Source organism: Crinia signifera, chromosome 12 (genome assembly GCF_055691185.1).
Source record: "Crinia signifera chromosome 12, ASM5569118v1, whole genome shotgun sequence".
Lineage (NCBI taxonomy): Eukaryota > Metazoa > Chordata > Amphibia > Anura > Myobatrachidae > Crinia > Crinia signifera.
This window is the reverse complement of record NC_139228.1, coordinates 13,156,495-13,182,820: the sequence shown is the minus strand read 5'-3', so window position 1 is coordinate 13,182,820 and position 26,326 is coordinate 13,156,495. Positions and strand designations below refer to the sequence as shown.

The 26,326-nt window shown below is 49.2% G+C and overlaps 1 protein-coding gene across 4 annotated transcripts; it reads right to left on the bottom strand.

Moving 5' to 3' along the window:
* Positions 1-1,015: 1,015 nt before the first annotated feature.
* Positions 1,016-25,715, bottom strand: CIART (circadian associated repressor of transcription). 4 transcript variants are annotated; one of them, XM_083167152.1, is made up of 7 exons: positions 25,596-25,715; positions 19,685-19,806; positions 6,298-6,844; positions 5,473-5,548; positions 3,946-4,024; positions 3,551-3,677; positions 1,016-3,360 (listed from the first exon to the last, which is right to left on the bottom strand). In XM_083167152.1, the coding sequence occupies exons 2-7, from the start codon at positions 19,762-19,764 to the stop codon at positions 2,857-2,859; spliced, it is 1,413 nt and encodes a 470-aa protein (XP_083023278.1). In that variant the 5' UTR covers positions 19,765-19,806; positions 25,596-25,715; the 3' UTR covers positions 1,016-2,856. The 4 variants fall into 4 exon arrangements, with proteins under 4 accessions (XP_083023278.1, XP_083023279.1, XP_083023280.1 ...); XM_083167153.1 differs by lacking the exons at positions 19,685-19,806; positions 25,596-25,715 and adding an exon at positions 11,260-11,382; XM_083167154.1 differs by lacking the exons at positions 19,685-19,806; positions 25,596-25,715 and adding an exon at positions 11,015-11,253.
* Positions 25,716-26,326: the final 611 nt, after the last annotated feature.

Sequence of the window (26,326 nt, the reverse complement as noted above, 5' to 3'; positions counted from 1 at the left end):
CCATCATTGTTCAAGGTCTGTTTTATAAATCTAGTGTAAGATGTCATTTACCCCATGATCAATGTTGTGGCCAAAATAAGGGTGACAACAGGTGACGTTGGAACCTTGTTCTTTTAGAGGTTAATGGTAAAATCTAGTAGAGGGTGCCTGGTACCAGCATTGCCGCAGAATGCCCATTCTATCTGTAGAGGACATTCGCTCCGCACTAACCTAGATTCCCTACAAGAATACCTAATATGCAGCATTTCATCATCGTGACCTTAATTTTCCAAAAATAAACTAGGAAGAGTGGAATTTATCATTGCAATCTGATTATTCATCCAAGCAGGGACATCCTGGCAACATTGTCCGAATACCATTACACACTTTCCAAATGGCCGGAGTGAGATACACCTATAAAATGCCAATGATTCAACACACACCTTACTGTACACGGGACAGACGCGGTTAGAAATGAGCAAGTCATTTGGGATTCTAAGCAGACGATGAGGCAAAGCGATGGTAACGTAATCGTGGAGGAGGACAGAGGGATTTTGAAAGTGGAGAGAGGCGTGTCAGTTATAAACCAATGGAACAGCAATTATGGTTATTCCCCCTTTAATTGGTAAAATGGAATCAAAGACTGTCCAAATAAATGATTGATACCTAATTGCACATCTATCTGTGACTTGTATTCAGTTTCTGTTGAAGCCTACCGGCTTGCAAAGTGAACTCTACTTTCCCCTCCTCACATCATATCACCCTGCCCCTGTCACAGGCAGCCATGTCCTCTCTGACACATCCCTAATCTCCTTATATACTCTGTGCTGCTGTGGACCCTGCTCCTCCCACTATATAACTCTCAGTCTGTGGCTTCCTGCTGCCTCCATTCCCATCTTCCACAGTAGAAAAGCATTTCTGAATATACACGGTGCCGCTGTTAATATATTTCAGTGATGCGATTGGCTGTTTACCAACATTTGGTAACATTGTAGCAAGCACACGCCGATGGTGGAATAATGAAGTCATACACGTATTACAATGCGAGGTGGCACACAATGCCCATTTTATTGTCAGTAATACAATTCAGAGCAGCCTGTATTGTTCTCTATCCACAACATGTGGAGGTCTGTAAAACTGCATAGCTTCTCAGTGGATAGGGGGACGTAGCGGAAACGCTCGTGCTACACATTCCACACCTGGAGCAAAGCCTCAGATTTACTTTCATTAGCAATCATTAAAGAGAAAGTCAAGCCATTATTAGACTACAACGTCCAGTGACAGTCTCATAGGTAACAGATGCTTTGTACATACTGCAGGTGGATGGTTACATTACACAGGTTCCGGGCTAGTGAAGTGACAGTATACGTAATGATCATTCTCCACTTAGCCGTTTGAGCTTTTGTTCCCCCGTCGGAGGCCTTTGAAAAGCAGTTGTCAGCTTTTGTATTAAATGTATTAAACATAGCTGCTCTGGAAATCATAAAATGTAGGATCGAACAGTCATCGGGCTCATTATTACACATGTAATTATCATTTTGACAAAACTTCGATTGAAATTGATAATTTATTGACCATTTTATTCCTTAGGGAAAAAAAAAATTACAAAAAGAAAATGATCCTTTTATGGTCTGGAAAAACTTCACCGATGACCGTTTCTGGAAATGGTAGGATAAGGACCAAGCTTGAGCTCCTGCTTTCTCTACCACAGAAAGAGAGTATGAGAAAAATAACAGACCTAAACCCCCCCAGGTCGCTTTTACATATACGCAGTATAGAATATATGAGGACATTTAAAAGTAGCAACCACCAAATAGGCAAGTAACTTATCGCATGTACTCTGCAATTTCCTTACAGGTGATCTTTTCCAAAATCTCTCTGGGAGTAAACAGATATAGCGCACACACACACACACACACACACACACACACACACACACACACACACACCACTCGATCACACTGCAAACCCACCCAGTCACACCATAGTGCAATTCATGAATATAATAGTCTAAGAAAGCGCTTGTGTGAACTCACCCCTTCCCCACCTTGATAAACCCCCATTCTCCCTATGTAGACACCCACATTTGAAATCGGTTGGCCTCGCCACCAGAATTGTTCATTAGTTTGGCTGACCACCCCACCAGATGGATCCAACCAACAGGTAGTATTATGGCCAAACCATAGAAATTTGGTCCCCATCACCGTTTGAAGAATCCGGTGGTGTCTGGTGAAATATTTGGGAGTCTGCGTCTTCTGGACAATGGGACTCAACGTTCTGCTTGGCATGGAAGAGAGCAGTTCCCACATCAATGAGCCACACCTTTCATACGGAACCCATCACCTATGTTCACTCAAATTAGACTTTTTCATTTGTGGGAAGCCAAGTCTAGTGACATCACCATTACTAGTGACATCACCTCGTGCCTCATGTCTCCGCATTACTAGAACCTAGTCAATAGGATTTGTTCTGAACCTCAAAGTTACTGCAGCCGCTGATATAGGGGACGAGCCCGGCCTGTTTTGTAATTGCTATGAGCATGTCCTCTTAAGGTACAGTATAAAAAGGGAGTTATAGTAATATATGAACATGGATTAAGGGTATATGAAATATTGCTGGTCTTCCAAATGTCTTCTGGGACTTGGAACCACCATCTTGTATTTCTGTAAGTCTTTGGAACTCCTCTTAGAGCCTCAATATTACAGGGTAAAGTCCTAGACCCTTCATGGAAGATGCCTTACATAAAACGGCAAAGCGCATCACGTCCAGCTCTGTTTCCCCCCCTGTGTCGAAGACTGGGGTCCTTCCCTGTTTCCAAGACTGGGCGGTATGGATGATGTTGACGGAGATTGTTTGTATTGACCGGGAGCCAAAGTCTTAAGTATTCTCTCCTACAGGTCTTTGAGTACATGTTGGGAGATGAGGGAGTGACAGTGAATTGGTCTTGGTCTCAGGACGACGTTGGTCATGGTGAATAACGGCTGGAGCACTCTGGCTGCGAAGAGGACGCGCTTGTCTACAAGAATGAGGGACAACAAGCCTCTCTTTCTGCTCTACAGACAGAGGCTGAGACGGAGAAGATGGATTGTTCTGTACCAAGAAGAGGATGCCACAGCTGCTGGAATTTGGCATAAACAAGTCCTGCTTGAGTGCTTTGAGCTCCCGCAGGTCCACCTGACTGACAGTATGGTTACAGATGGGTGCAGTGTGCATCCAGGTCAGGTTCATGGCTGGCCAGTCTGCCGGAACCTTCTCATTGCAACAGATGCACTCCGTTTGTAGCTGGACCACGGCGGGACCTTCTGATGGTTTCATTACCGACTGGCTGCTTGGCAAAGTCGTTTTCTTCAACGCCTGCTCTGTAGAGTCGGCAGCTGAACTCTGTAGAGTAAAAAAAAACCAACAAATTATTGATATAGTCATACAAAAAAAGAAACCATGAGCTTTAGAGTTAACATTTATATCTCTGTGGTTCACAATCCATTAACGAGATGGAACATTGTAATGTGCGGATTCAATTCTAACCGATCCTAGTCAAGCAGTAACTAAGCTGGGAACAAGGGGTCCTTACCTTGGCCATTTTATATGAGGGTTCCTCCATATCATCATCATAGGAAGAGCACGAGGAGCTGGTGACACTTGGGAACCAAATTTTCAACATCATTTCAACTTGCAGCAGAGTGCCCAAATACCGCTCTCTGAAAACAAAAACAGTCATATAAGGATGTGCAGGACACAGAGGAGGTGGGTATGTGATGCGAGGAAGGTGCGCCGTACATAGCGTTATGCAATGAGAAGTAGACGGTGCAGAGGTGGTGAAGGGCTGTTGTGTCATATGGAGTAAGAGGGACACAGACAGCGTAGAATTGATGAATGGTGAGGTATGTAATAGAATGTATACAGTGTAGAGACGCTCGGTACGTAATGGAGGGACTATACGAGAGCGCTAGTTTTGGAAACACTCACCCCATCTCTGGTTTCTGCAGAACTCCGACAATCCTCTGTATCCGATCCATTGCTACACTTTGTTGGAAACTGCTTAAACCTGCAAGAACATAAAGAGGAGATTAACTATGCGCTCCATAAGGAGATATAACCTCACATCTACAGACATTACTGCCCATTGGGCAGGAAGCAACCCAGAGATGAATGACCCTGCCGCAGATAGCACTGTTACTGCCTTCAGGACACGTCTACCTCTGCATGGTGCATTCAGCTAGCTGTAGCTTAATAGCAGCAATAACCATATTGTAACCACAGTAATACAATGCATATATGGTCACAACACAGTATAACAAGGACATTGGCCCTCCCCCCTCAGAACAGCCTGTCTCGGTGGGGAGCTGGCATCAGTGCGTAAGCAACGGGTGTAAACATTGTCATTATGGGCAATTGTGAAATACAATTCTCTGCAGGATCAGCCGCCAGCATAAATGGGACCTGTATGTGAGACGCACCACAAGGAAACAGCGCATTTTGTTTTAGGTCTTACTAAATGGGTCAAGTCTGAAATCAGACGTGCGGACCCCTGAGTGTTCTTGGCTATTATAGCAGCTGCATGTTCCCGTAAAGAGGAGAATGTTCACCAAACCTCCCTGATCAGTGGAAGACATAAGGGAGGTGACGCAGCTAAATTTCAATTAATGTTCTCGCTCTCCCTCCTCCCATCCCAAATTTTCAGGAGACTGACAACCAGCACCACTGGGTGAAGATAGTTTTTACCCCTAAAACAGTGGTGTCCAACTCCAGCTGTTGTGAAACTACACATCCCAGCATGCCCTGCCATGGTTTTAGCATTCCATTATATAAAATCTGTGGCAGGGCATGCTGGGACGTGCAGTTCCACAACAGCTGGTGGGCCGTGAGTTATACACCACTGCCCTAAAATAGATCAAGTAGGAAGGTAGGTATTTGCCGTTTATTTGTGGTACGCAAATGACCACTAATAAAAAGTACCTCTCAGCAAATCAATTTTGTGAAGGGTCCATTTATCATCGAGGAGTTCTAAGCTTTGACACCGCACAATACTCAGTGGCATTCTATTTTTGCCGTTGGATTTCCCAGCATGTTTGTGTCCTTGCTTCGTTATCAGCACTGACTCATTGTCCTGTACCTCACATAACCCCAGCGCTCTATGGCTCCAGCACAACTGGTGTGCGAGGCTCAGAGAGATCCCAGCACAGCAGGCTGCCTTAGAACGCCTCGCAGCAATGGTGAGCTGCATGCAAACCAGGGACCTATAGCACTAGCTGATATGATGGCACAAGAAAGGATCTTGCGCAGAAGATGGCACCGTATGGCACACACTGGTGCACAGGGATAAGATGCTATTACTTACAGCATGTGCGTATGTAAGCAGTGCTTGGACAGATCAGCAGCAGGGCCTATTGTGCCCTTGTGGAAGGGATGAATGATATATACGAACACTCAGACCCATGCAATGACACAAGATTCCCCGTTGTTATTATTAGAAGATTAAGCAGTGATAATTACCTCGGTCGTATCTCCCCCGTTTCAGTCCGTTCAGTAGTTCAGTCAGTGGCTTTATAAATCCTTGTAGTTCACGACACTGCAAGAAGAAGACAAAATTTTAGAGAGAGTCTACCAAGTGTCAGATATACAGTCATTATCAGTTACTGAACAATCGCCACTTTCATTCTCTCATTAAAAACTTTCGTTTTAAAACGTGTAAATAATAAAAAGCAAATAGATCAAGTGTATTTATTTCACTTTGTTTTTAGAGCCGTCACAATGAATAAAAGCTCCTCGTCAATTGCTGGGGAGTTTAGATTTAAAAAAAAGTGAATGTATTAATAAGACGACCTTCAAAAAAAAAAAAGTTGGCAGGTCGCTGTAGCTGAATCATCTGAAAGACTTGTGGCTTAGATGGGAAACGTCAGAGGATCACTACACGGGCACAGACACGTTGTGGTCATATTAGCCTGCTGGATTATTATAATACCGAGAGGATAGAACACAATCCAGCTGCAAAAGCCGGACAGTCCCGTCCAGAGCTGTCATTTACCTACAGCGAGCCCGTCACCTGGGCGTACACTGTATCGTATTACATAAGAAAGCAGGGAGGTGAAACATGCCCCTTTGTTCACCATGGAAATAAATAGGTAATGTTCAATTTGTCCCTCTACCTCTCCCCTTTAAAAAAAAAAAAAAAAAGGGGGGGGGGGGTTCACTCTACAGCGTACACTGAACAAAAAAAATTATAAGTCACCAACTTTCATCAATACACGGACCGCACTTTTGCATTCCATTTCAGCACTAACAAGGGGTACAAACACAACAACATGTTCCCCGACATACCTTCTGAGCGAATATTCGGTCTCCTTCAGAGACTGGAAGGCTTTGTTCTTCGCTCTCCCCGCACCAACTTGAAGACAATTCGGCCTCCTCCGTCCGCTGCCTTTTGCGTCCCTGTGGGGATTCCAGCTTGGCGTCCTCAAAGTTCTTGAGTGGTTTGTCTTGTTTTCTGCTACTAAGTTCAGAGCCACCACTCGTGCGGTTGTTCTGGTTAGGGCACATGGCCCTTCCCTCCGCATCTTGGAAGTACCTGGAATACTGTCCCGGACGTTGGTGCCAGAAAGTTCTTCTGGCCTGGTACTCGTTCTCCAAGCGTATTAAGACTGGGTGGTCTGCACTGCTCAGACGTGAATTTGGGATCATGCTCACGTTCTCAAAGTCCTCCTCCACTTTGCTGGCTTCGTCCAAGCCATCAGAGAAGACGACATCGAAATCGATGTAGCTTCTGTCCTCCCGGTCGGTGGTGGCGGCGCTACTGGCCGAATAAAGGGAGTCGTATGAGGAGAGGAAGTCGGATGACTCTGTATCTTCCATGAGTGAATAGAACAACCTATGGTAAGAGAAAAAACAACACCTTCAGTTATGCACTTTTACATAAAGCATCAAACAATATACAACTATCTCCAGGTCATAGAAGTGTGCAATTTCCTTAGCTAAATGGCGCAGCAAAAAAATAAAAAAATCCTAAATATGAAAAAAAATTATTTTAAAATAAAATATCAAATCCCCAAACTTTAGGAGGTCATGCTGTCAAAAGGATTCCTATTTTGATTAATGCTACTGCAACCCTTTCCCCTTCCAATTATCCCTACCTGTGCTGCCCACAAAAGCCTCTACTCCGGAGACTGGCTTGCAAGAACACAGCGGGCTCACAAGTGATCAGCACTGCAGCAGTGCACTGTATCCACACAGGGTGTCAGTCATTGCAGACAAGACAGTCCACGCAGGGATAAGCTCTCCGGCAAGTACAAGACGTGACCTCGACAGGCCCGCCAGCGAAGGCGGTGATGGGGGGTGTTTAATTCCTCCTGTCTGAGCATTGCGGAAAATAGGAAGTGACAATCTAATATTGCCGTCCTAGTGTGTTCCTCCGCCGTAATGCCTTAGGAATTGAAGATGTATTCCGTACTTGTGAGGCACAGTGTGGGAACATGTGTCACCCACGAGTTATGCCTTGGTCCGGTACAACCGACATCTGATACATCATTACAGAGCAGCTCAGCAATGTACGGAGAGCGCACATGTACCAGCATTACGTAATCCAGCAATCACAAAGAAACCAGCATTACACAACGCAGCAATCATATTACTAGCGTGAAAACAGAGGGGGCTTCTCGTCAGTAAGGGATACTGGGATGTGGCAGAACAGAGGGGTTGGCATCCTTCACCAATTACGCGGGTAGCAAGCGCAAGGCCACCTGACAAGGTTTTACAACCAGCCTGACTGGCACAGACATGTGCTTGGGGGGGGCGGGTTAATGTGCAATATGCGGCATATACGATTTCTCCTTTGCCTCCTAACACATGACCGTTTCCAACTCTGTCCTAGATTTCCGAGCTGGGGATTGGAAAGCCGTATTGGGAGCGTTTCACCCCCAGACAGCCAGTAGGAATGAGGAAAGATCAAACAGCACTTTAAAAAAAAAAAAAAAAGGACTCTTTAAAAAAAATGGGATTAGATATAGAAGCCCAGATGTTTGAAACTCCTGCTACTTGCCTATTAACATGACATAAATAAGGGATAGCTCTATTGCTAATATCTAGCCATAGAGCAGCATTCACAGCTATGTCAGTATGTAACACAGCTCAATCACTCTGCAGCGGTCATACAGATAGTGTATGGCAAACGTGAAGGAACATTTGTTGCACATTAACTACATGTCAATACGGCTGTTCAGTAGAACTCTGGCCATTGTTGAAGCTCTCAGGACAGGTGTGATTGCTCTGTGATGTAATGTGGTTTGTCCTCTCCTGCAGGGCTGGCTGTCACCTGCATTGTGTACGAACACCCACATGTAATCTACAGGCAGGGCTCAGATACGTAGCGAGACAAGCCATCGGACCCATGTGACCCGCTCACTACAGCTTTTCTCTTCAGTCCCACCCCAAATGAAAAAAAGCAAGTATACAGGCACATTACCATCATCAGGACATAATGTTCCTTCTAGCACCTGTCACAACTTGCACTCTTTATCTTTCCTTCATAGGGTGTGGCTCTCTTGTCTTGGGCTTCTAGCACACTCTGGACTGTATCGCTGAAATACAGACCAGGTTGTGCTATAAGTGTCAGATCAGAGAGTGGGACAGCCCAGGCAGGAAAGAGGAAAGTGCCCATTTGACACAGATGGAGTAGATTTTACTGCAGCAAAACAGGCACCATCCACTCTGTTCCACCTGTACCAAATACTTGTGTGGCATCCCATCTGGCTACACAAAGAAGGAGGAGAAATCAGAACATTCCAGACCTCAGGTTTACATGATAGCAATGTACTACGGAATGCAAAGCGTTGACCTCATTTATCCAACAGTGATAAAACTCATCGTTTAATCAAAGTGATAATGGGAAGCGGATATTTCATTAGCATACTCTGGACCGGGAGAGCCGCCATTTTTTTTCCAGCGAATGTTACACAGCGTTTATAAATGGCATTAGCCATAGCAGTAAGCCCCATGATACAAGCGCAAGGAATTATTTTGCTATATAGTTTTAGAAAAACTTATTTCATCCTCATTTATATCCTGATCAGGCTCCACCAAGCTTACAACATAACCTCATAATTAAGCAGAACACAATGTTACATTGTAAAAGAGCCACCCTACATGACTCACGATGAAGCAAGCTAGCTTCTCCATCCTCTCTCCAATCAGACGTTTTCTACACAGACATTTTCACCTTCACTAAACACATCGGAGATATCTATAAATACGCACTAGCCCTTTACACCCTGACACACATGGGTTACCCAGGCTCTGTGGCGATAAAAACTCAGGTGAAATGCAGGCTAGAAATCGGGAGTGTCCCGGTTTAAAGGGGTAGATAGATAAATACATAAATATACACACAAAAAGGCGTTGCAGAGGAGAGAGCAGACACTCACAGGATAGCAGGATGCAGAAGCTGTGCTATAATATGTAATAAGGGTAATTACGTGCACCCTGCATTACAGAGAGTGTACTCGCCTCTGCTCGCTGTCTGGATCCAAGATTGAATGTCTGGTGCGGTCTCTCCTATCTCTTTTATGGGTGGTGCCCTGGCCTGTGTCTAATGGGCAGTCTCCTCCCAGTCACCGAGAACCTGCACTCACTGTCCAAGTGCAGAAACTACTGAGTTACACTTACTACTGTTCTGTCCATTTGGGCATGTGGGGTGGGGCCTCAGCAGCAATGGACGTCCCCAGGGCCAGGTGGGGGTGGGGCCTCAGCAGCGCTGGACGTCCCAAGGACCAGGTGGGGGTGGGGCCTCAGCAGCGCTGGACGTCCTCAGGGGAAGGTGGGGGGGCCTCAGCAGTGCTGGCTGTCCCCGGAAGCAAGTGGGGGGGCCTCAGCAGTGCTGGCTGTCCCCGGAGGCAAGTGGGGGGGACCTCAGCAGTGCTGGCTGTCCCCGGAGGCAAGTGGGGGGGACCTCAGCAGTGCTGGCTGTCCCCGGAGGCAAGTGGGGGGGACCTCAGCAGTGCTGGCTGTCCCCGGAGGCAAGTGGGGGGGACCTCAGCAGTGCTGGCTGTCCCCGGAGGCATGTGGGGGGGACCTCAGCAGTGCTGGCTGTCCCCGGAGGCAAGTGGGGGTTCTCAGCAGTGCTGGCTGTCCCCGGCGGCAATGGAGGTGTCTAAGCAGTGCTGGACATCCCCAGAAGCAGGGGGGAGGGGGTTTGAAAAGTGCTGGCTGTCCTCTGCGGTAATGGGGGGGGGGGGGGTCTAAGCAGGGGGCAGGTGTGGAATTAGGAGTGTCCCAGCAGTGCTAGCCATCCCCAGGGGCCGATGTGGGGGTCTCGGCAGTGCTCGCTGTCCTTGCGGGCAGGTGGGGTTGATATGTCTCAGCAGTTTTGCCTGTCTCTGGGCATGGGGGGGCGCGAGGTCTTAGCAGTGCTGCATATCTCTGGGCACATTGGGGTGGGGGAGCGGCACGAGGTCTCAGCAGTGCTGCCAGTCTCTGGACACATGGGGAGTGTCGGCAGTGCTGCCAGTCTCTGGGCACATGTGGGGGGGGGGGCTCAGCAGTGCTGCCTGTCTCTGGGCACATGAGGGGGGCCTCAGCAGTGCTGCATGTCTCTGGGCACATGAGGGGGGGGGGGGGGGGCCTCAGCAGTGCTGCATGTCTCTGGGCACATGGGGGGGGGGGGAGGGGGCTCAGCAGTGCTGCCTGTCTCTGGGAATGGGGGTCTCCGCAGTGCTGCCCGTCTCTGGGCACATGGGGGTGTGGGGGAGTCTCATCAGTGCTGCCTGTCTCTGGGCACATATGGGGGGGGGGGGGTTTCAGCAGTGCTGCCGGTCTCTGGGCACAATAGGGGGGGGGGGGGGGGGGTTTGTTGTTTTTCAGCAGTGCTGCCTGTCTCTGGGCAAGGGCAGTGGGTGAGTTGCTGGGTACTCAACCAAAACGATTTGGATTGGATGCAAATCGTATGCAAATTGGATCGTACGAGATTAATATAGAGGTCTCTGCATCAAAGTGTCAGTCTGTCTGGATAGTGCTGGAAGAACCCTTTGAGTGAATGTGGAGGTCTCACCTGTGCTGGCTGTCTCTGTGTTGTCAGCAGCTGTGTGTCCCCCTGATGCCGATGTGTGTGGAGATCTCAGCAGAAGCAACGAGGGAATGTCTCTCTGGCAGTCTCTGTCCCCTGATGGCAGTCTCTTACTCCGGATAGTGGTAGCAGTGAGGGAATGTGTCGATGTGTCTCAGGGCAGCGGCGGAATAGCTGATGTCTCTTGTTCCCCCCCGCCCCTATGTGTGTGATGCCGAGAGAACACTTACACGCAGACACGTGAAGCCCGGCACGTGCCTCCCCCTGTGCGCCCGTGTCTGCCTCCCCATTGGCCGTCCATGCCAGACCTCCGCAACCACAGCGCACTGATCGCCGCTCGCCGATTGGTTCATGGGGATAGGGGCTGAGAAGATAGGCGTGCGGGCCGCGGGATTGGCTGAGGCCGGGCGCACTTGGCCCCGCCCTTACATGTGGACTTTGAAAGCAGAAACGCTGCAGCCTGGCTGCAATGTGAGGGCTCAGGGGGCGGGGCCAGGCCGGCGAATGGAAGGAGAGCTGGAGCGCCATTGGCGCGTTCCGTGGAGAATGGGTGCGGCTGCGAGAGGCAGAAAAACGTGCCGGGGGCGGGGCTGACACTCAGACTGGTGGTGTATATGTAATGATGCCGGCCGGGGAGATATATTACAGATTTCCCCATGTGTGGCACTGGCAACAATGCACGGAGTTACCCAGCATGCACACCCTGCTGCTACATGGCACACCATACTTGCCTGTCTGACCCTCTCCATGAGGGAGAGAGAACATGCTCAGTTGCTGGACTTCCCTGGTAATGTAGGATTTCCAGCACCTGTGGTGACACCTTTCTTATCAATTACCTAGCTCCACACAGGTGCTGGCAATCCTACTAGCTCCACACAGGTGCTGGCAATCCTACTAGCGCCACACAGGTGCTGGCAATCCTACTAGCTCCACACAGGTGCTGGCAATCCTACTAGCTCCACACAGGTGCTGGCAATCCTACTAGCTCCACACATTTGCTGGCAATCCTACTAGCTCCACGCAGGTGCTGGCCATCCTACTAGCGCCACGCAGGTGCTGGCCATCCTACTAGCGCCACACAGGTGCTGGCAATCCTACTAGCGCCACACAGGTGCTGGCAATCCTACATTACCAGGGAAGTCCAGGAACAGTGCATGTTCTCCCTGAAGGAGAGGGTCAGGTAGGCAAGTATGGGCTACACCGCGCTCTGCCATATCCTGTGTGCCACACCGCACGCTGCCATATTGTGTGTGCTATACCGCACACTGCCATATGGTGTGTGCCACACCGCATGCTGCCCTATCGTGTGTGCCACACCGCATGCTGCCATATTGAGTGTGCCACACACTGCACGCTGCCATATTGTGTGTGCCACACCGCACGCTGCCATATCGTGTGTGCCACACCGCATGCTGCCATATTGAGTGTGCCACACCGCATGCTGCCATATTGTGTGTACTACACCGCACACTGTCATCTGCCGTTACTGCGTCACACACCACGCCGTACTGTTACACACTGAGACTGAGGAGCTTGCATTTATTTGTGCTACATGTTATCACGTCCCCTGCTGGTATAAGGAAGAGGCGGCTTCTGGGCACTAATGTTATAGAGGAGTCATTAGCAGGACTGCCAGGAAGCCTCTGTTCTCCATACAGATTCATTCACAACAAGCCCAGCGCTGAGTGTGTGCATATGGGCAACACAACCCAAAATGTCATCTTTATGTTATAGATACTGAGCTATTCAATTGCACGCCTGCGGCCTACCCGCAAGCAGCACCAACACAGCAAGATAACACTGCTCTCCACTTGCATTAAGGTCCAGGTTCCTGACTTTATCAGAGCATGGCAGCACGGTGGACACAGTGGTTAGCATTACTGCCGCACAGCGCTGAGGTCCAGACTTTATCAGAGTGTGGCAGCACGGTGGACATAGTGGTTAGCATTACTGGCCGCACAGCGCTGAGGTCCTGACTTTATCAGAGTACGGCAGCACGGTGGACATAGTGGTTAGCATTACTGGCCGCACAGCGCTGAGGTCCTGACTTTATCAGAGTACGGCAGCACGGTGGACATAGTGGTTAGCATTACTGGCCGCACAGCGCTGAGGTCCTGACTTTATCAGAGTATGGCTGCACGGTGGACACAGTGGTTAGCATTACTGCCGCACAGCGCTGAGGTCCTGACTTTATCAGAGTACGGCAGCACGGTGGACACAGCGGTTAGCATTACTGCCGCACAGCGCTGAGGTCCTGACTTTATCAGAGAACGGCAGCACGGTGGATACAGCGGTTAGCATTACTGCCGCACAGCGCTGAGGTCCTGACTTTATCAGAGTGTGGCAGCATGGTGGACATAGTGGTTAGCATTACTGCCGCACAGCGCTGAGGTCCTGACTTTATCAGAGTATGGCTGCACGGTGGACACAGTGGTTAGCATTACTGCCGCACAGCGCTGAGGTCCTGACTTTATCAGAGTACGGCAGCACGGTGGACATAGTGGTTAGCATTACTGCCGCACAGCGCTGAGGTCCTGACTTTATCAGAGTACGGCAGCACGGTGGACACAGCGGTTAGCATTACTGCCGCACAGCGCTGAGGTCCTGACTTTATCAGAGTACGGCAACACGGTGGACACAGTGGTTAGCATTACTGCCGCACAGCGCTGAGGTCCTGACTTTATCAGAGTGTGGCAGCACGGTGGACATAGTGGTTAGCATTACTGCCGCACAGCGCTGAGGTCCTGACTTTATCAGTGTGGCGGCACGATGGACATAGTAGTTAGCATTACTGCCGCACAGCGCTGAGGTCCTGACTTTATCAGAGTACGGCAGCACTGTGGACACAGTGGTTAGCATTACTGCTGCACAGCGCTGAGGTCCTGACTTTATCAGAGTGTGGCAGCACGGTGGACACAGTGGTTAGCATTACTGCCGCACAGCGCTGAGGTCCTGACTTTATCAGAGTATGGCAGCACGGTGGACACCGCGGTTAGCATTACTGCCGCACAGCGCTGAGGTCCTGACTTTATCAGAGTATGGCAGCACGGTGGACACAGTGGTTAGCATTACTGCCGCACAGCGCTGAGGTCCTGACTTTATCAGAGTATGGCAGCACGGTGGACATAGTGGTTAGCATTACTGCCGCACAGCGCTGAGGTCCTGACTTTATCAGAGTACGGCAGCACGGTGGACACAGCGGTTAGCATTACTGCCGCACAGCGCTGAGGTCCTGACTTTATCAGAGTACGGCAGCACGGTGGACACAGTGGTTAGCATTACTGCCGCACAGCGCTGAGGTCCTGACTTTATCAGAGTATGGCAGCACTGTGGACACAGTGGTTAGCATTACTGCCGCACAGCGCGGAGGTCCTGGCTTTATCAGAGAACGGCAGCACGGTGGACACAGTGGTTAGCATTACTGCCGCACAGCGCTGAGGTCCTGACTTTATCAGAGTGTGGCAGCACGGTGGACACAGCGGTTAGCATTACTGCCGCACAGCGCTGAGGTCCTGACTTTATCAGAGAACGGCAGCACGGTGGACACAGCGGTTAGCATTACTGCCGCACAGCGCTGAGGTCCTGACTTTATCAGAGAACGGCAGCACGGTGGACACAGCGGTTAGCATTACTGCCGCACAGCGCTGAGGTCCTGACTTTATCAGAGAACGGCAGCACGGTGGACACAGCGGTTAGCATTACTGCCGCACAGCGCTGAGGTCCTGACTTTATCAGAGAACGGCAGCACGGTGGACACAGCGGTTAGCATTACTGCCGCACATCGCGGAGGTCCTGACTTTATCAGAGAACGGCAGCACGGTGGACACAGCGGTTAGCATTACTGCCGCACAGCGCTGAGGTCCTGACTAATTCCTGGTTTTCCTGTTATATCTCTGATTGGTTGTCCCAGTCCATCTGGTTGCTCCTTATCCCCTTGGCGCTTTATTACATAGACTACAGAAACCTGTACCCCCAATTCTCTTGGGAAACATTATCATCAGAGATACCGACCCGTCGCGGCTCATGACGAGTAATAAGCTGGCTATGGAAGTCCTCCGAGTAAATCCCGTTATGTAAGTAGCCCGGCTTCTCCCCATGCTGCACAGCCAATCAGAGAATATGTCTGCGACCCATTGCGGTGTAAGTAATAGACAGAATGAGATGTCGCTTTATGTGTCCCGGCAATCTACAATGGTCCGGGGGAGAATCGCCCCAACCAGCAGCAAGATTGCCTGTTGTGCAGATGTGTACTCATCGTGCGCCTGCAAAGGGGGGTGTGGCCTTGCATGAAGTGGGTGTGGCCTCACAATCCAACCCCTTTTAGTCAACCCAGGGGCCCTAGAGATGTAGGATGCCCTGGGAGACTGTCACGCCAGCAGTGACAAGAGCCAGGTGCTAGGGATGGTCATCGGAGCAGTCGCCATCGATGGAAAAACTGCAGCCAGCCATCGATAGTCATAAACTATGCAATGGATAACCATCAATAGTTTTAGCTATTGATGGTCATCCATTATATCTGACTAGGACCAATCAGAATGTGGGGCGTGGCTTCTGGGTTTTCGGGGGGTGGAGCTATGCTCCATATCCCAGCACCTTGGGGGGAAAAAAGAGAAACATCGGTTCTCCTGTGCCATCGATGTAGGATAACCATCTGGTTCTCCCACTTCGATGGCAAAAGTATTCAACATCGGCCATAAACCATTGATGAATTAAAATCATCAATGATCGATGGTTATCCCTACCCGGTGCCCCAGTGAATGTTACAGTGAAGCACCTGAATCCTGTCACTGAGCAGGAGCTGGCATTTAGGGGTCACCCCCTCGGAGGATACAGCATGCACCCCCATTGTGACGCCATTGCTTTCATTCTATGAAATGATTGTCACAGGTGGCGTTACGGCTTATAGGTCTATAGTAAGGGAGGACTATACATTGGTTTATATGCTATATCGTCTGTGGCTATATATCATGGCTCACGCCTGACCTTCTGTGTATGTATTTGGCATTTTCCATGAAAAATCTTAATAAACAGATTAAAAAAATAAAATGAACCAAGATAGAATTCCTTTATCCGTCTCACAATGGAGAAATTTGCAATAAATAATAAAATGAACAAAACAAGCTTTTTGCTGCATAGAGTCTGTGTACAGAGAAGCACAAGGACGTTATAGAGGACTGAGCGGAGGGGGTAATACAGCAATGACTATGGCGCAGTGGAACGAGTCCTGGAGTCAGACAGCCCTGCACGTTTTCCTGTAACTGTATGAATGAGCAGTGACATCCGTCCCTTTCTGCACCACCAGCCAATCACAGAGAAAACTGCTGTGCTCCCTTCACCCCCTGTGCACGGATGGCAAGCCTGAGATAGGATGCTCGCAGATCGCACTGGTGTCCAGTGGCCAGTTATGTAATGACAGTGTATGTGTGTATACACATGGCTTTTACACACGCCTAAAGCTCTGGGGCTCAAAACCACTCATGTCTAGTGCTGCGTCCGAATGTGCTTATGTGATGGGAGATAGCAGTGGATCATGTGAGGCAATGTTATACAGGGATGCCCATAACAAGGAGTGAATAGATTTTGTGCGTAGATAGATATCGTGTAACGCTAGATACTGACATTACAGACAACCCGTGGCACATCAGCTACTGTGGAACTACACATCCCAGCAAGCCCTGCCAGGGTTCTGCTGTTAATGAATACCAAAACTGGGAGCAAGTGGAGAATAGTCTCTCTCCTAAGGATAACTGTGTTACCTAATAACTGTAACCCTGCACTAGAAATCTGCCGTGCCCTGTAACCCTGCACTAGAAATCTGCCGTGCCCTGTACCCTGCACTAGAAATCTGCCGTGCCCTGTAACCCTGCACTAGAAATCTGCCGTGCTCTGTAACCCTGCACTAGAAATCTGCCGTGCCCTGTAACCCTGCACTAGAAATCTGCCGTGCACTGTAACCCTGCACTAGAAATCTGCCGTGCCCTGTAACCCTGCACTAGAAATCTGCCGTGCTCTGTAACCCTGCACTAGAAATCTGCCAGTGCACTGTAACCCTGCACTAGAAATCTGCCATGCCCTGTAACCCTGCACTAGAAATCTGCCATGCCCTGTAACCCTGCACTAGAAATCTGCCGTGCCCTGTAACCCTGCACTAGAAATCTGCCAGTGCACTGTAACCCTGCACTAGAAATCTGCCGTGCACTGTACCCTGCACTAGAAATCTGCCGTGCACTGTACCCTGCACTAGAAATCTGCAGTGCACTGTACCCTGCACTAGAAATCTGCCGTGCCCTGTAACCCTGCACTAGAAATCTGCCGTGCACTGTAAGCCTGCACTAGAAATCTGCCGTGCACTGTAAACCCTGCACTAGAAATCTGCCGTGCACTGTAACCCTGCACTAGAAATCTGCCGTGCACTGTAACCCTGCACTAGAAATCTGCCATGCCCTGTAACCCTGCACTAGAAATCTGCCGTGCACTGTACCCTGCACTAGAAATCTGCCAGTGCACTGTAACCCTGCACTAGAAATCTGCCAGTGCACTGTAACCCTGCACTAGAAATCTGCCGTGCACTGTACCCTGCACTAGAAATCTGCCGTGCACTGTACCCTGCACTAGAAATCTGCAGTGCACTGTACCCTGAATAGATTTTGTGCGTAGATAGATATCGTGTAACGCTAGATACTGACATTACAGACAACCCGTGGCACATCAGCTACTGTGGAACTACACATCCCAGCAAGCCCTGCCAGGGTTCTGCTGTTAATGAATACCAAAACTGGGAGCAAGTGGAGAATAGTCTCTCTCCTAAGGATAACTGTGTTACCTAATAACTGTAACCCTGCACTAGAAATCTGCCGTGCCCTGTAACCCTGCACTAGAAATCTGCCGTGCCCTGTACCCTGCACTAGAAATCTGCCGTGCCCTGTAACCCTGCACTAGAAATCTGCCGTGCTCTGTAACCCTGCACTAGAAATCTGCCGTGCCCTGTAACCCTGCACTAGAAATCTGCCGTGCACTGTAACCCTGCACTAGAAATCTGCCGTGCCCTGTAACCCTGCACTAGAAATCTGCCGTGCTCTGTAACCCTGCACTAGAAATCTGCCGTGCCCTGTAACCCTGCACTAGAAATCTGCCAGTGCACTGTAACCCTGCACTAGAAATCTGCCATGCCCTGTAACCCTGCACTAGAAATCTGCCAGTGCACTGTAACCCTGCACTAGAAATCTGCCAGTGCACTGTAACCCTGCACTAGAAATCTGCCGTGCACTGTACCCTGCACTAGAAATCTGCCGTGCACTGTACCCTGCACTAGAAATCTGCAGTGCACTGTACCCTGCACTAGAAATCTGCCGTGCCCTGTAACCCTGCACTAGAAATCTGCCGTGCACTGTAAGCCTGCACTAGAAATCTGCCGTGCACTGTAAACCCTGCACTAGAAATCTGCCATGCACTGTAACCCTGCACTAGAAATCTGCCGTGCACTGTAACCCTGCACTAGAAATCTGCCATGCCCTGTAACCCTGCACTAGAAATCTGCCGTGCACTGTACCCTGCACTAGAAATCTGCCGTGCCCTGTAACCCTGCACTAGAAATCTGCCTTGCACTGTAACCCTGCACTAGAAATCTGCCGTGCACAGTAACCCTGCACTAGAAATCTGCCGTGCACTGTACCCTGCACTAGAAATCTGCCGTGCCCTGTAACCCTGCACTAGAAATCTGCCTTGCACTGTAACCCTGCACTAGAAATCTGCCGTGCACAGTAACCCTGCACTAGAAATCTGCCATGCACTGTAACCCTGCACTAGAAATCTGCCATGCACTGTAACCCTGCACTAGAAATCTGCCGTGCCCTGTAACCCTGCACTAGAAATCTGCCGTGCCCTGTAACCCTGCACTAGAAATCTGCCGTGCCCTGTAAACCTGCACTAGAAATCTGCCGTGCACTGTAAGCCTGCACTAGAAATCTGCCGTGCCCTGTAACCCTGCGCTAGAAATCTGCCGTGCCCTGTAACCCTGCGCTAGAAATCTGCCGTGCCTTGTAACCCTGCGCTAGAAATCTACCGTGCCCTGTAACCCTGCCCTAGAAATCTGCCGTGCACTGTAACCCTGCGCTAGAAATCTGTTGTGCACTGTAACCCTGCACTAGAAAGCTGTTGTGAACTGTAACCCTGCACTAGAAATCTGCCGTGCACTGTAACCCTGCACTAGAAATCTGTTGTGCACTGTAACCCTGCACTAGAAATCTGCCGTGCACTGTAACCCTGCACTAGAAATCTGTTGTGCACTGTAACCCTGCACTAGAAATCTGCTGTGTACTGTAACCCTGCACTAGAAATCTGCTGTGCACTGTAACCCTACATTGTGACAGTATGCAGAATAGCATTAATTCCATACATCCCTCTATGTACAGAGCTGTACAAATCTCTGCACCAGAACAGCCCCTGTGCCTGGTTTCCTAGTCATCCTGACTCTTGGTGCTCCCTGACACCCACCCTATCCCGGGCACAGTAAGATGCATCTGACAACAGCGTAATTACACGTATGCACAAAGTGCCAGAACCCGCAATTCTGTCCACTCCTTAATTGAATTTAGTAATAAGTGAGGATGCCCCCTTACCTTCCAGTTACGCCCCATCTATAGCAAAACTTCTTACCTGTTGCTGGGTCGGGCTCCTCCTAATTCATACATTTCCAGTTCCATATCGGATGCTGTTTGCTCACGTATTGCACACATACTTTAGTTTCAGGGACATTCCGCCATTAATAATAAATGTGCCTGTGGTAATACAGAAACACTGAGTTATAATCCAAATTCTGTGCTTCTCATCATTTCCAAAAGATGGAGCAGTAATTCAGCCTACTTATGCTCTGGCGCCATCTTGTGGTCTAATTACATATTTACATCCCTTGTGTGTTTTACTAGACAGTGAAGAAATATCACCAGGTTAGCTAGGACGCTTTCCCAGTGCCCCCCACACATTGCTATATCACCAGCATAGGGGGAACTGTAGTATATGTGAACTGGGATATCTGTGTTAAGGATTTGGCCAATAAGTAAGCAGCTTATTTACTTGTGTCTGGGTTGCCAGTGTGAGTGAATGTAACATTTTTATATTAAGTTGGCAGTGTACAATCACCCAATTCCCAAGGAGTAATGGGAGGTTATGACTGTAGCATATAATTATAGCAATGATGCTGAGACACTGGTCTTATTTACTATTAAATCATTGCGGCTAATTCCGCCAAAACGGGTGCGGATCGTTTTATTGACCACAGTTAGGTGGACAGTCATTAGATCGACACCGTTGGGTCGACAGGTGGGAAGGTTGACAGGGTTTTAGGTCGACATGGGTGAAGGTTGACAGGTGTCTAGTTCGACATGGGACAAGGTCGACATGGGTTTAGGTCGACATATGCGTTAGGTTGACATGGGTTTTTTCCCACCTTTTTTTGTACCCGAATGTCGACACAGTCGACATGGACACAGTTAAGTCAACCGCAGCCCCTCGCATCGCTCACGATGCTTCGGGCACATTGCCTCACTGCGCTCGGCACACTATTTTATTCTCCAACCACGCCCTAGTGGATGGTAGGGCATGAAATACCGCCTGTCGGCACATGGCGGCTCAAAAAACTGTGAAAAAACCCATGTCGACCTAAACTCATGTCGACCTTGTCCCATGTCGACCTAGAACCCTGTCGACCTTCCCACCTGTCGACCGAACGGTGTTGACCTAAGTGGCCCAAGCAGTGGATCTAAGCTGGTGTCATTAGCCCCCCCCTGTTCTTGGTCACCCCCACTGATTTCCCCCATGTGTCACTGTAATATCACTGGGAAGATGATACAGGGCAGAAACACACAGCCATCACCCACTGCTGCCCGCATGCCACATTTGAACGCAGAGAGCAATCTCATTGGCTGCCACGGTCAGGTGACCACAGGTATTGAACCCCAACTGTCATTTCTAGTCAAAGCTGTTGCTGAGACCAGAGAGAGAGAGAGAGCTTCAGGAAGAGAGAGCTACTGTACTCTAGCCGTACTCTAGCGCACACTTCCAGATAGTGACCAGTGACCACAGCAGAGCCGGACCATCACATCTGTGCTAGTGGTAGTTTATAATTTTTCTCATCTACTGGGATAATTCCCTGTGGCCACAATGAGCGGCAGGGAATTATCCCAGCTGCTCGGAGACCGCGGTAAGTACAATGTTTGCTGTATATGACGTCCAAGTCCAGTTTGTCCTTCTCTAGCAGATGTATAATGCAGCTGGGGACAGCGGCCGGAGGTCGGAGATGGGGCGAGTGGGGTACAAGGACCAAATGTTACTTATGTTATGTATAATATTTTCCGATTTACTAAGGCGCTTTCATAGTTGTATATCTTTTCTTAAGGGTGAGTATAATGATATAAAGCCAACCAAATAAAGTTTATTATTCAACAGTGAAACAATTTTCATACATTGGGACAGATGTATTGGAGAGAGATATGTGCTAGCCAACCAGCCCCCAACTGCCATTTTCAAGCACAGCCTGTAACATGGCAGCTAGGAGCTGATTGGCTGCTAATTTTTAACAGGATATTACACAAATTATCCCTCCTGGATGTCGCAGCCCCAGTAGAGCCTCATAAGGGGGGACAGCTTCGTTTTGGGGGTCTGACTTCTGTCCCATATCCCCATCTGCAGGCTGCAGTGTCCCACAGGGGCCAGGGGTGGTAGATGAAGGCCTATTGGGGGTGAGGCCAGAGAGATCAGAAAGTGGGGCAGTAAATGTAATAGCCTAGTACGCGGTCACTGTGCATTGCCTCTGACCCCATCTGTATATAGCACATTGGAAAGGTCTCCGGTATCAATCCAACCAGCAGCCTTTTCTATAGATAGCCATCACATTAACGGTCAGTAGCGCAGATTATTCCGACACCTGCAGATATCAATATGGACAGCTGCAGGTAGCGTTACCTATTCACCACAAGCAGGGATAGAGATGGCTCTGGCTGCGGCATCTGCTGACACTGGGCTGCTTGTGAGATCTCGCTCATACCCAGTGAGCCGGACGGGGAGAGACAGCGCATCAGCAGTAGGTGGGGAAGGGGGTGGCAGCGATCGCCGGAGGGGGAAGTTTTTACTTTCACACTTCGGCAATGGAGATATTAATACATTTCAGCGCTGCAGCTTCACCTTAGTAAAGAGTATAATATATTTACATCTAATAGTGTGTACAGACGGTAAGATTTGGCTTCCGATGTTCCCGATATAGGGCTTTTTTAGGGCTTGCGAGCCCGATGCGCTGCCGATGCGTGTTGCCGTGTGAGCGCAGATCTGCCCTATATAGTGTAAATTGTGCCTCTCTTCAATGCCGTGAGAGGCGAGTCCCGATGTGATCTGATCGCGTCTCATGGCAGGAAGTATCTTAGGAAAATCTATAAATGATGCTATTTCTGTCATTTACTGTACACCAACAATACTGGACCTGTACATGTTTCCAAGGACTATAATATCTGTAATGTATGAAATATCTTTTCAGATGGATCAAACAGGACTGCATGGTTGCGATCAGGACGCCAAAGGCCGTCAACAAGAGCAGCATCAGGAGTAAGATCCAGAAGGGCACCAACAGGACGGCGACTTCCAGGAAGGGCACCAACAGGACGAGGACTTCCAGGAAGGGCACCAACAGGAGCATCATCCTCAGGAACAGCAAGACGAGGACCAGAAGCCGACGCACGAGAAGTACAGCGCGTTGCAGATGAAATCTTCATCCTTTGGGGACTGCCCACCTACCGCACACGCACTGTTGGGGAAGGAGAAGCCGGGGAGATCTGCACCATCTGTCAGTCACAATTTGAGGCCGGAGAGGAAGTGGCAGAGACGACATCATGCCACCATGTCTTCCATGCACCATGTTTGGCTCAATGGCTTCAGGATAACAGCAGCTGCCCCCTGTGTCGTGAATGGTGCGTCGATCTCCGCAGCCTCTTCCCATGAGGCTTCTGGACAGGTATGTAACCAGTGAGGGCTCATGCTAATAAAAACGAATGCAGACAAACCATAAATTACTAACTTATTGTGTCCTGACTTGAGGGCTAGCTACTCGCCACCTTTGGTGGGGGTCCTGAGGAATTTGCTTTTTTCCTGACTAGCAGGTTTTTTAAGTTTTGCCTCAGGTCAAGTTACGACACTCCCGCCCTCTATACCTCCACCCATAAGCCTTGTAGGAGTTGTGTTTATTGTTAAACAGCTGGCTCAGATTGGTTTTAGTATGGTGGTGCTTATTGATTAGTAGAGCCTTCACTGGGGAGAAAGGACAGTAGCATAGCATGGATGAGATGGTGATGGGCCTGCACTTGGCCCCCATCTAGGATTGAGGTGATGGTGATGGGCCGGCACTTGGCCCCCATCTAGACATTGAGGAGATGGTGATGGGCCTGCACTTGGCCCCCATCTAGGCATTGAGGAGATGGTGATGGGCCTGCACTTGGCCCCCATCTAGGCATTGAGGAGATGGTGATGGGCCTGCACTTGGCCCCCATCTAGGCATTGAGGAGATGGTGACGGGCCTGCACTTGGCCCCCATCTAGGCATTGAGGAGATGGTGACAGGCCTGCACTTGTCCCCCATCTAGACATTGAGGAGATGGTGATGGGCCTTCACTTGGCCCCCATCTAGGCACTGACTTGATGGTGATGGGCCTGCACTTGGCCCCCATCTAGACATTGAGATGGTGATGGGCCTACACTTGGCCCCCATCTAGGCATTGAGGAGATGGTGATGGGCTTGCACTTGGCCCCCATCTAGGCATTGAGGAGATGATGATGGGCCTGTACTTGGCCCCCATCTAGGCTTTGAGGAGATGGTGACGGGCCTGCACTTGGCCCCCATCTAGACATTGAGGTGATGGAGATGTGCCTGCACTTGGCCCCCATCTAGACATTGAGGAGATGGTGATGGACCTGCACTTGGCCCCCATCTAGGCACTGACTTGATGGTGATGGGCCTGCACTTGGCCCCCATCTAGGCATTGAGTTGATGGGTCTGCACTTGGCCCCCATCTAGGCACTGAGGAGATGGTGATAGGGCTGCACTAGGTCCCCATCTAGGCATTGAGGAGATGGTGATGGGCCTGCACTTGGCCCCCATCTAGGCACTGACTTGATGGTGATGGGCCTGCACCTGGCCCCCATCTAGGCATTGAGTTGATGGGCCTGCACTTGGCCCCCATCTAGACATTGAGGAGATGGTGATGGGTCTGCACTTGGCCCCCATCTAGGCATTGAGGAGATGGTGATGGGCCTGCACTTGGCCCCCATCTAGACATTGAGGAGATGGTGATGGGCCTGCACTTGGCCCCCATCTAGACATTGAGGAGATGGTGATGGGCCTGCACTTGGCCCCCATCTAGGCATTGAGGAGATGGTGATGGGCCTGCACTTGGCCCCCATCTAGGCACTGAGTTGATGGTGATGTACATACAGTTAGGCCTCATTTAGGTATTTATGACTGTAGTCATAGGCTGGCATTTCATCCCTATGTAAGCCTGTTTGATCAGGCAGATAGTTGTGTTGCATGATGGGCCATTCTGTCTTGTCAACAATACCTTTCCCCTTTTATTAATAATAAATAAACCTGACCCCTTTCCCCACCAATATGCCTCCGAGTCATTATTTTAGCTAAGGTTATATGGTTTTACTTGTGTATAATTGTGGGCTGACATCAGCCAATAGAGAGTTTAATATAACAATTATATAACAATAGTCGCCATTGTTTATAGATCTCCGACAGTCATACTAACTACACCAGAAATTGGTCATTCTGAGCGTATAATAATAGTAATACTAGTCACCACTGAGAGTTCCTAATCCTCCTCTCAGCTGATACATGGTATAGATGTCACACATGGCCTTCACTGGTGGTCAATGGAAAGTGAATATCCCACGACAAGAACACCAAACCCTGTATGTCCATGGCCTGAGGATACATGTAATATACCATATAAGATCAGGCCTGTGATAATGTACCCATACTGTTGGGTTCCGGGCATTAGTTTGGTTACCTAGCAATAGATGTATAATTTGGGCTACACTGTACTTGTACCCACAGATCTCTGTTTAAGCAGCTCCCTGGGTCTCAGGCAGTGAGGGGGGCGATGCATTCACTTGCAGAAGTCAAGCAGGGACATTGACCATAGCAACCAGCTATTTGACCAATACCGCCTATAAAATGTGAGTTGGAATCTGATTGGTTAGTACGGGCAACACCTCCACAATCTGTGAATTATGACAGTGGTGCACAATTTTGGGGCTAATGCATCAATTGCCACCAACAAGCCCCAATAACTTTCATGTGTTTATCGCCAATTATAGCTACAAGAAAGACGTTATCATAGCTGTGTACTAATGATGCGTATCCAGGACAGCGATTTCCAGATGCACTGTCCGGACTATACAACATTAGTACATAGCTATAACCCTCAGTGCAGGATAAACAGGCCAGCAGCATATGGTTACCAATATTGTCATATTAATTACAATGGTTTGATCAGGGTGATTACATATAATAAACCACTTACCGGTTAAATAGCCTCCGCCAGACCGCCCACCGCGCAGTTCTCCAGCAGGATCCCGCGCTGCAAAGTGACATCACAGGTCTCACCACACGTGGCATCATGGAAGTCACACAACAACGTGGCCTACAGAGAAACAATGTGATAGGCTAAGGTGTGGTTATGCAAGGGATGGTGGGGACCTGCGCTAAAAATAGTCTCTAAATGGTGGTGTAACTATGTTGTGAAATGCTGACAGATAAAATAAGACAGATTATGTGCTGCAAAAATTGGTATGGTTTATTGCACGATTCCAGTCAGGTGATCAACACAGAAGAACTAAAATGGATATTCCAATTAAAGACCTTGATATCCAAAGGTCTAAACATAGACAATGAAGTAAGAGCGATCAGCAGCTACTGAGTGAGTAGTAATGAGACCTAGCAACTCAAATATCAGCAGGGTTTCTATTGACAAACACTTTGGGTGACATTCTATGGATTGAGATAAATGCGCATGTTCTTAAAATACGGGGGACCCCTAGTCATTTTGTCCCCCGTATTTCGGGAACCAGCGCCGGACCTTGAGCCTGGTGCTGGTTTCATTAAATCAAGGGGACCCCTATTTGTCGGGGACCCTGATTTTATGTCACCAGCGGGGCTGGTTATGCTCTGGCGGGGGACCCTGCGCTGTTTTTTTTTTAAATTTAACTGTTTAAACTTTTTTTTACACCAGAACCCTGCACAGATCAATGCGAT